The sequence below is a fragment of the Athene cunicularia genome (genome assembly GCF_003259725.1).
Source record: "Athene cunicularia isolate RWA chromosome 26 unlocalized genomic scaffold, athCun1 chr26_part1, whole genome shotgun sequence".
In the NCBI taxonomy this organism is placed as follows: domain Eukaryota; kingdom Metazoa; phylum Chordata; class Aves; order Strigiformes; family Strigidae; genus Athene; species Athene cunicularia.
This window is the reverse complement of record NW_020799136.1, coordinates 3,034,840-3,043,957: the sequence shown is the minus strand read 5'-3', so window position 1 is coordinate 3,043,957 and position 9,118 is coordinate 3,034,840. Positions and strand designations below refer to the sequence as shown.

At 58.7% G+C, this 9,118-nt stretch overlaps 1 protein-coding gene across 1 annotated transcript; it reads left to right on the top strand.

The window, feature by feature from the left end:
• Positions 1 to 3,592: 3,592 nt before the first annotated feature.
• Positions 3,593 to 8,931, top strand: SLC16A1 (solute carrier family 16 member 1). Its single transcript, XM_026864249.1, has 4 exons — positions 3,593 to 3,878; positions 6,791 to 6,934; positions 7,417 to 8,280; positions 8,516 to 8,931. The coding sequence occupies exons 1-4, from the start codon at positions 3,662 to 3,664 to the stop codon at positions 8,791 to 8,793; spliced, it is 1,503 nt and encodes a 500-aa protein (XP_026720050.1). The 5' UTR covers positions 3,593 to 3,661; the 3' UTR covers positions 8,794 to 8,931.
• Positions 8,932 to 9,118: the final 187 nt, after the last annotated feature.

Sequence of the window (9,118 nt, the reverse complement as noted above, 5' to 3'; positions counted from 1 at the left end):
GGTCGGCCCTGCCGGGCTGGGCGCCGGGGCTCTGCCTGCCCCGTGCCCTGCTCGCGGGGCAGCAAACGCCAGGCGAGCCTGTGCCCGAGGAGGAAACCTTGAGCTGGAGGGATGCGAGGGGATGGCAGAGCTCGGCGTGTGCTGCCCGGGCAGCGGACATCCCTCTTCCTCTGACCCCTAAAGGGGCGGTGTGAGGACACTTTCATAAAGGGTTTGCCCAGAAATGTTTTGTGGCATTTGCAGCGCTTTATAAATGTGAGCCTCTGTCTTTCTGCCCTGGAGTCCTGCCAGTCCGGGGCTTTTAAAAGCGCAGCAATTTGCCACATTATGCAACTAAAAAGTCTTGAAATCTTCCTGTTCCAGGCCCCTCCAGAGAAGGGATAACAGTGCTTGCGCACAGGAGCGCGGAGATAGAAAGGGTTTTAGTCTTCTGGGGGATCTGTTTGGAGGTGATACCGTCCTCCCCGTTGCCGAAGAAGCTCCGTTGCTCCTCTCGCCATTGCTGTGCAGAGGAGGGTTGCTGTAGGCTACCCATTCCTGCGGATTAGTCAAGACATTTACGGGGAGCAGATGTGATACTTGCAGTCATTACTTGGTCTCATCAGTCTTAATTACTGCAAATATGGTTATTTTATTTCCTAATAGGGCAAACTGTAGCTGGCTGCCTGGCAGCTGTGAATTTGACTTCCAAACACGTCTTACACGTTGCAGCTCTTCCAAAACAGAGCTGTAAATGTCATAACTATGTTCTGGGTGTTTTGTTTTTTTTTCCTTTTTGCAAAAGGGAGGGAAGCTTTCCAATTGAACTGGCTGCCTTACATCTGGGGTTTTTTTTCTCTCTCTTTTGAAACTACTTCTGTGTGGGGGCAAGGAGGAAATCAGCAAGAAGCCTTAATGTGGTTGAAGGAAGAGCTTTCTAAAACTGGTCTGTCTTAATGAGGATTTTCAATGAGTCAAGGAAAAATGTTGTGGCATGCAGAACTCGTCATGTAAACCCTCTGGCATCAGGCTTTTGGGAATCTTGCTTTGTGGCCTCAAACCTTGTTTCGTTCAAGGTTTTTCACTGCCTCAGCAATGCAAGAGAGGTCATGTCTAACCTGCCAAAAGCCTTTTATTTTATAGGGAGATGCCACCTGAAGCACCCGCAGGAGGAGGAATGCTGCTCGCAGGGAAAGAACAAATAGATGAACCAAGCCGCAGTAATTCTGGTGCAGTCGAGCTCCTTGAGAGCGGTGAAAGAATTAAACCTGTGTGTGTCTCAGGAGCAAAAGGGAAAAATCCCCAACACCTCATCAGCACCCCCCAGGTTTTGCCTTGGATAGCTTTTATTGCCAGTAGTTTTAATTAGTGCTGACAAGCAGACTGTACTCCTTGTTTTTATGGCCAATACCTGGTAGTCTCATATTTTAGAAATGTTTCAGACAAATCCATGTAGTCAGATGTTGCTTTAAAGTCCAATGAATGCTGTGAAAGCTCAGTATGACTCAAAAGCAAGAAGTAGCTGGAAACTCCAGTGTGCAACCCGTGTGGGGAAGTGATGTCAAGCAAAACCCAGTGTTCTCAGCAGCTTGTCAGAAAGAGGATGCTGGCGGGTGGACGGCTCCCCGTGCCAGGGCCGGGGGTACGTGGTGAACCTCTGCCAGCCCGGCACTTCCCTCCCCGCCTGCGGTGCCCGGCTGGTGCCCGCGGGTGCGCGCTGGCCCTGGGCTCTGCTGTGGGGGTCTGTCGGCCCCCGGCCCTGCCAGTGTCCCCAATGGGCCGCTGGGTGCGACTGCGGTCCCCGGGGGTCCGGGGGAGGAAATGGGCTCCGCTGGCTCCTGGGCATAGTTCAGCCGCGGACGTGCTCGGGGCAGCGTCTTGTAAATGATTCCTTTGTTGGAGCGGTGGGGTGGCTCGGATCTGCTCGTGATGGTCATGTGTCGCACTGGCTGGGGTGCAGGAAAATACCAGCGAAGAAATCGGTGTCTGGGTCGGGCTAAACCGGCCTTAGCGGCTTACAGACCCCGGCCTCCCCGGCCTCGCCTCCTCTTGCCCTGCGCGGGTCCAAGGCGTCGCCGGAGCCCGTCCGGGTGTCGGGTGGCTCTGGCAAACCCGGTGCCGTATCAGGTAACTTTGCCGCCAGCGCCAGGTGGGAGCGGGGGCTCCCCGCGGGCCGGGGCCACCGGCCGGGCTTTAGCCAAGACACCTGGATCCCGGCCTCGGGCGCGCACCCGGGTGTGAGCGAAAGCAGAGCGGCCGCCCACGGCAGGACGGGCCCAGGGCACGGCGGGACGTGCCAGGTAGATGCCGGCGTGTCAGCGCCGTGGGTGACATGTAATCGCCGAGAGCCTGAATGGATGTGAGCTATAAATAGGAGGCTGCACCTCTCCGAGCCAGCTTGCTGCTTTGAAGTTGTCGCTGCGCCTGGGTGACCTGGGGGAGCTCTGGAGAAAGCTCGGAGGCGGCTGCTCCTTGTAGTGGAAACCTGGGCAGCAGAGCAGGGAGCGGCGGAGGGAGGGGTGGGCTCTGGCCAGGAGCCCCACGTTCCCCCCTGGGCAGATGGTGCTTAGTTTGGGGGTGAGTTTCTGACTGTTAGGCCGCAGAGAGCCACAGGCTGTCAGAAAGCGTCTTCTGAAATCTGCGGGGGCGCGCAGGAGTTCTGGGGACTCGTGATTCCTCTTGCTCTGCATACTGTCAACCACCTTCGCCAGCAGCTGCTCTGGTTGCGTTTCCTCCCTGGGACGGTTTCTGCTGCTCTCTGCTGCTGTATTTTTCGAGCAACCACAGCTCCAGGGTGCGATCCGGCCGTGCTGCAGCACGGGGAACGCGAGCAGCCCGACCCTGCCGGCTCCAAATCAGCCTCTCCCTGCTCAGCCCCTCTAAGGGGATTCCACCCTTCACCAAGCCTGGATGACACTGGCAGAGTTTTGTTTTCTAATCCCTTCTGGTTTTGAGCTTTTAAGGTGAATTGTCTTTACGCTTGGGTGCTTTCATGAAACCTGCTGTAGCCTTTTCGGTAGGGAGGGAGGGTTTGGCTGCAGCTGGGCCGAGGGGTGCCCAGCTGGGGCCCGGATCCTGGAGAACTGGGCTTTGCCAGGCTGCGGCTGCGCTGGGCAGACCCACATCCTTTCCCTGGTCACTGCTCAGGCCAAGCTTAGCCACAGCCCATGACCTTCAGGGCTGATGGCTGCGCTGGGACACCTGCCTGCTCTTTCTCTGCAGAAATGGAGGTGTGCTGCTCCTGCTCCAGGCGGCCTGCGGCTTCCCAAGGTTTCCCGGTGTGCCGGGGCGGTGCTGGGACCACCACGCTCCTGGGGAAGCTGCAGGGGCTCGACCAGACTGGCCACTGCCCTGTGCTGCCGGCAAGGTCACTGCCTGCTCTTTTCACCTTAGGGTGGGCTATTATGTCTTAAATTTGTTGGGCTCTTCGAAAGGCCAGCTGCAGTCTGAGCATGTGTTTTGGCTTTGGGGCCAGTGTGCTGGCGAGCCCCGAGCGCTCGGCCCGGGTCGGCTCTCCCGTGGTGGTCGGGGCACTGGTGCTGTGCCAGCCTGGCCAGCAGGGCTCGAGCCATGCCGCTGCGTGCCAGGGAGTGGGGATGCAGCCGTCCGCCTTCAGCTGAGGCAATGCTTTGTCTTTGCAGATCTTTGAACCCCAACTGAGTCATCGCCAACTTGGTTCAAGATGCCACCGGCCATCGGAGGCCCCGTGGGATACACCCCCCCTGAGGGAGGGTGGGGATGGGCCGTGGTCATCGGAGCCTTCATCTCCATTGGGTTTTCCTATGCCTTCCCCAAATCCATCACCGTGTTCTTCAAAGAGATTGAGGTCATCTTCAACGCATCCAGCAGCAAAGTCTCGTGGATCTCCTCCATCATGCTGGCTGTGATGTACGCGGGAGGTGAGTGGGCTGGAGGCAGCAGCGCACGTGCTCCCGCGTGGCGGCGCAGGCTGCGGCGCTCCGGCTCTGCTCCGCACCTTGCTGTGGGGACGGCAGCCAAAACTGCTGAGAGTTGGAATGGTCTCCTTACGTGGCAGCAAAACTTCCCTTAGCGAGTTTGCTTGAACTAGGTTGCTCAAAAAGTTCTATTTAATGCCCAGAAAGCAAAAACCGGGTTAATCTGTCCTCCTCTGCAAAGCTGTAAGTAAAATCTTTCCGGGGACTTACAACTTGTGTAATTCTGCCCTTGACCTTGTTACAGAGTGCTGCGGACGCTGTGTCTGCTTCCAGCGCCCGCCCGAAGGCCGGGAGCCGCTGTACCCCGCATAGGAGCCCTGCTCACAGAGTCTCTTTCTTTTAGATAACACTTTTTAATTATTATTTTTTTTAAATCCAGCAAACAGTGGCTGTATCTCGGGATCAGTCCCCAGTTTCTGGCTGGCTCTGCCGAGTGCCGGCACAGCCCGTTCCTCCTCGCTGGCGCTGAGCGGCCGTGGGCAGCTTGTGCTGTTTGAGGGTGGCAGCGTGTGCTGGAGGTAGAAGGACACAGGCAGAATAAAGCAAAACTACTGAACCTGCAGCAGGTCCCCTCCCCTATCCTTCAGAAATGGTTCCTGGGAGTCCTCCGGTCCCCAGGCTCCGAGCTTCACGCTCGCCCGGAGCGGGCGAGGCACGGGGCGATGTGCTCGTCCGTCTCCAAACCCCGGGGTCTCGTCCCCGCCTGCCAGCGCAGCTTTGCGCTGGGTCGCTGGGCTGAAAGGAACTCTTATTGGGAGGGTGCTGCCGTGTCCACTTCAGAGGCAAGTGGGAGGTTGTGCCGCTGCCATCCCAGCTGGCCAAGCGCCCGCGTCCTCGTCGCGTTTGTGCCTGGAAAGGAGCTGACGTCAGCACCCGGCCAAGCACGAGGCGCTTCCTTTGGGGGAACAGGCTCTGCTTTGTCCTCGCTCAGCTAGCGGAGCGACCGGCACATTTCCCTGCTCCGATGTTATAACAAGCTTGTAAACCGTGTAGCTGCCTTAATGAGACTCAATCTGGGCCATTCCTGCTCTCCTAATGGCTCCGAGCTGGTTCCTCTGGGCGCCCCGGGGCGGCTCTGCCTGGAGCTGCCGGGCGGGTGGGGTGAGAGCTCCCCCCGTCCCTCCACGCTGACACTGTCTCTCAGCTCCCCCTGAATTGTTGCTATGAAATCCCAGCAGCTCGCCGGTTTTGAACCGCTTGCTGTAAGCCGGGATGCCGAAGGTACTGGGCCTGCCCCAGGAGCATCCCCCGGCTGCCGGAGCGTGGGAACGGCCGCGGCCCCCCTCGCCCCTTCCAGGGCTCCTGCAGCCTGAGCCCAGACCCTTGGCAGGGGCTGAACCTGCTGGAGCCCACACTGCACGTCCTGGTCTCCCTGTCCCTTGCGCACCTTCCTGCGGGAACCGTGCGCCTGCTGGAGGCAAAAAAAGTAGCTCATGCCCTGACAGAATGTCCTGGGCTGATGGGGTCTTGCAGAGCTGGGGCAGCTCCTGTCCCGGGCAAGGCTGGAGGTGGTGGAGCAGCTCGTCCCAGCCCTGTGCAGCCACCACTGGGGTCTGTGGGTGTAACAGTCCCAGATGCCCCCTTCTCAGCTCCAGGATAGGATTAGGGAGGACTCTGGTTCCATTACTTACCACAGCGTGAATAATCAAAACAGATCAGCTAACATTTGGTTGGAAATGCTTCATGTGAGTCTTTAAGATAGGAGTGGGTGTGAATTCTTTATTTTTTAATTAAAGAAAAGAAAGGTGGTGGGTGGGAGTTGCCACCAGGGCACACGGTGCTGCCGGGCGCTTCCTGCTAGCTGTCCTTGGAGCCTGCTGCTCCGGGCTGGCTTTCCTGGAGGAAGGGCTGCCGCTGCTGCCTTTAGACTCTGTCCAGGGGCATCATGTTTGCCAAGTTCAAGGTACAGGTTTTGCAAAGCGCTGAGTGCTCGGTGGGGCAGCGTGTGGGGCTTGGGGTGATGTGGCAGCCCCAGGCTGCTGCTGCTGCCTCTCATGGGGCCGGGGCTGTGGCCGGTGGCATCGGGCCGGAGCTGCTAGTCCTCTGGCTGGCACGTAGTCGCCACGCTGGCTGCGGGGAGCTGCGGGGCTGGGGCAGCCCCTGTGGTAGCAGAGGCTCTGTGACCTCCTCCCGGCTTTGTTTGAACTGGGCAAAAAGGTCAAGTAGCGTCTGAGGACCCATGAACAACATGTTGACAACCTTGCTACCTGTTAATGGCAAAACTGGGTCTGTTAATGTTCAATGGATGCTCATTCAGTTTATTTAAATACATTTTAGTATCTGTAGAGCATGCTTCACAGTATCTAATCACTGTTTGCTTTGGATTAAAACTCCTGATAGTGAAGCACTTAAAGGCGGCTGTGCAGAGCGATTGGGCTCTTCCTGCCCTAAGGACAGCAGTGAAAGCAGCAGCGCCCCTTCCCCCGGCACCCTCCAAGCTGTTCCTTCACAGCTTTAGCCTCGATCAGGAACTCTCCCTGGAGATGATCCGGAACTCTCCCTGGAGCGGGCAGCTGCTGTGCGCTTGTTTCGCTGCAGAGCCCCCAGCCCGGGGCAGGTGGCTTCCCCCATCCCAAACCCTGTCCCTGGGGGGCTGGTGCCCAGGCACCTCCTGCTTTAGCCCACAAAGCCGCTTGCTCGGAGAGGTCCCAGCTTTGCTCTGACCGAGTATCACGCTTTTATCTCCAGCTGCCTCCGAGTGTCCCGTCCTTTCCCCTTACCCCAGTTCCCTCACTGGGTGAAGTGTCACTGGGTGAAGGCCTGTGGCGATAAACCTCCAGTGTGCTCGCGTGCTTCTGTCTTGTGTCTCGAACAAAGATAACTCACCTCTGGGTGTGTGTCCTCCGACTCCCCAGGTCCCATCAGCAGCGTCCTGGTGAACAAATACGGCAGCCGGCCCATCATGATCGCCGGCGGGTGCCTCTCCGGCTGCGGGCTGATCGCAGCCTCCTTCTGCAACACGGTGGAGGGGCTCTACTTCTGCGTTGGGGTTGTAGGGGGTAAGTGATGGCCTGGCCCTGGCGGGGGCAGCAGGAGGAGTAGCCTCAACCCATGGTAGGGAGTGTCTGTGGTGCATTTGCATAAATCCTGATTCCTGTCACATTATTAAGAGCTGGCCCCAGTGACGTAGCGCGGGGGACCGTACTAGTGATGTACGTGGGGCAGAGAATGGAGCATCCGCTGCTCCCGCCCCGGGTGAGGGTTGTGGCCCCCGAGTCGACCCAAGGTTTGTCCTGAGCCGGGGCGGTTCTGCCCTTCCGGCTCCCCAGTTCCTGCATGCGGCCTCGCTGCTGCCCGGGCACCTTCTCCCACGTCGGCAGCGGGGCCGAGCGCTGCTCCCGCCGTTGGGAAGTTACTGCAGAAACGGAGCTGGGAATCCCCCAGAACTGAAACCCCCCTCTCCCGCTCGCCCCACCAGCCCTCCTGCTGTTGGCTCGGGGGGTGGTCGGGCCCTGAGCCCCTCCTCTCTCCTCTCCTTCAGGCCTCGGACTCGCCTTTAACTTGAACCCAGCCTTAACCATGATCGGCAAGTACTTCTTCAAGAAGCGTCCCCTGGCCAACGGGCTGGCGATGGCGGGCAGCCCCGTGTTCCTCTCCACCCTGGCACCCGTGAACCAGCTCTTCTTCGGCATATTTGGCTGGCGCGGCAGCTTCCTCATCCTCGGCGGCCTCTTGCTGAACTGCTGCGTCGCCGGGTCCCTGATGCGGCCCATCGGCCCCAAGCCGGACCAGCTGAAGAAAGAGGCTGCCAAGGAGGTGCTGCAGGAGGCGGGGAAGGCGGTGAAAAAGGACGACGGCGACACCAGCACAGACCTCATCGGCGGGAAGGCCAAGAAGCAGAAGACCAGTTTCATGCAGACAATCAACAGGTTCTTGGACCTGTCCCTGTTCACCCACAGGGGCTTCCTGCTCTATCTGTCGGGCAACGTGATCATGTTCTTCGGGCTCTTCACTCCCTTGGTCTTCCTCAGCAATTACGCAAAGAGCAAGAAAATTGCTAACGAGTCTGCAGCCTTCCTGCTCTCCATCCTGGCCTTTGTAGACATGGTGGCCAGACCTTCCATGGGACTGGTGGCAAACACCAAGTGGATCAGACCCAGAATCCAGTATTTCTTCGCCATCTCTGTGATTTACAATGGGGTGTGCCACCTCTTGGCCCCCATGTCCACCACCTACGCCGGCTTCTGCATTTACGCTGGCTTCTTTGGCTTTGCCTTCGGCTGGCTGAGCTCGGTCCTGTTTGAGACCCTGATGGACCTGGTGGGAGCGCAGCGGTTCTCCAGCGCTGTCGGCCTGGTGACCATCGTGGAGTGCTGCCCCGTGCTGCTGGGACCCCCCATGCTGGGTAGGTGTGTGGTGCCGGGCCCCCTGAGCTGTGGGCAGGGCGAGCACTGGCCCTGAGGCCGCTCCAGCACTGAGGGGTGGGGGCTGAGCCCCTGGCAGAGGGCGGGGGAGCAGGGGCTGGAGGAATGCAGGCCTGAAGCTGAGGGTGATGGGCTTGGGCTGCTCTTGGGAACGTGTCCCCAGCCTGGAGCGCCTCTGGGGGTAGCTGGCTAAGTTGTCCCCTCTTTGTCCCTCAGGGAGGCTCAACGACATGTACGGTGACTACAAGTACACGTACTGGGCCTGTGGAGTCATCCTCATCGTCTCTGGGATCTACCTCTTCATTGGGATGGGCGTCAACTACCGCCTGGTGGCAAAGGAGCAGAAGGCGGAGGAGAAGTCGAGGAAGGAAGGGAAGGAGGAGGAGACCAACGTCGACGAGGCTGAGAAGCAGAAAGAGGCAAACAACGACGTGGCCCCCTCGCCTCAGAAGAGCGCGGAGGATGGTGTCAAAGAGGAGGAGAGCCACATGTGAGGGACCGGTCTCAATCCCGGGGTGTCGGGGAAGCGCCGCTGCCCTGGCGCGGTGGCTGGGGCAGTGCTCCGCTGGCGCTGGGCGGCCGTGAGAAGTGTTTAAACCAGGTGTTCATTTTTAACCAGGCTCTGAATTGTCTTTCCATCTGTGTTCAACAAAGGTAACAGGGCTACACACGCAGTATCCTCGTGTGTCGGGGGGCAGGGGGGCTTTTTATAGTCTGGCTTTTTAACAGTAACATGAATGTACTAATACGTGCCTTACAGTCTTCATATCTAGCTGAATCTGGACGAGCCTTAACTCTAAACCGTGCTTTAGCTCTGTA

Coding starts and splice junctions, on each gene's coding strand:
- SLC16A1 (XM_026864249.1), top strand. CDS start 3,662: ATGCCACCGGCCATCGGAGGCCCCGTGGGATACACCCCCCCTGAGGGA. Junction 6,935..7,416: donor CTGCGTTGGGGTTGTAGGGG/GTAAGTGATGGC, acceptor CCTCTCCTTCAG/GCCTCGGACTCGCCTTTAAC. Junction 8,281..8,515: donor GCTGGGACCCCCCATGCTGG/GTAGGTGTGTGG, acceptor TTTGTCCCTCAG/GGAGGCTCAACGACATGTAC.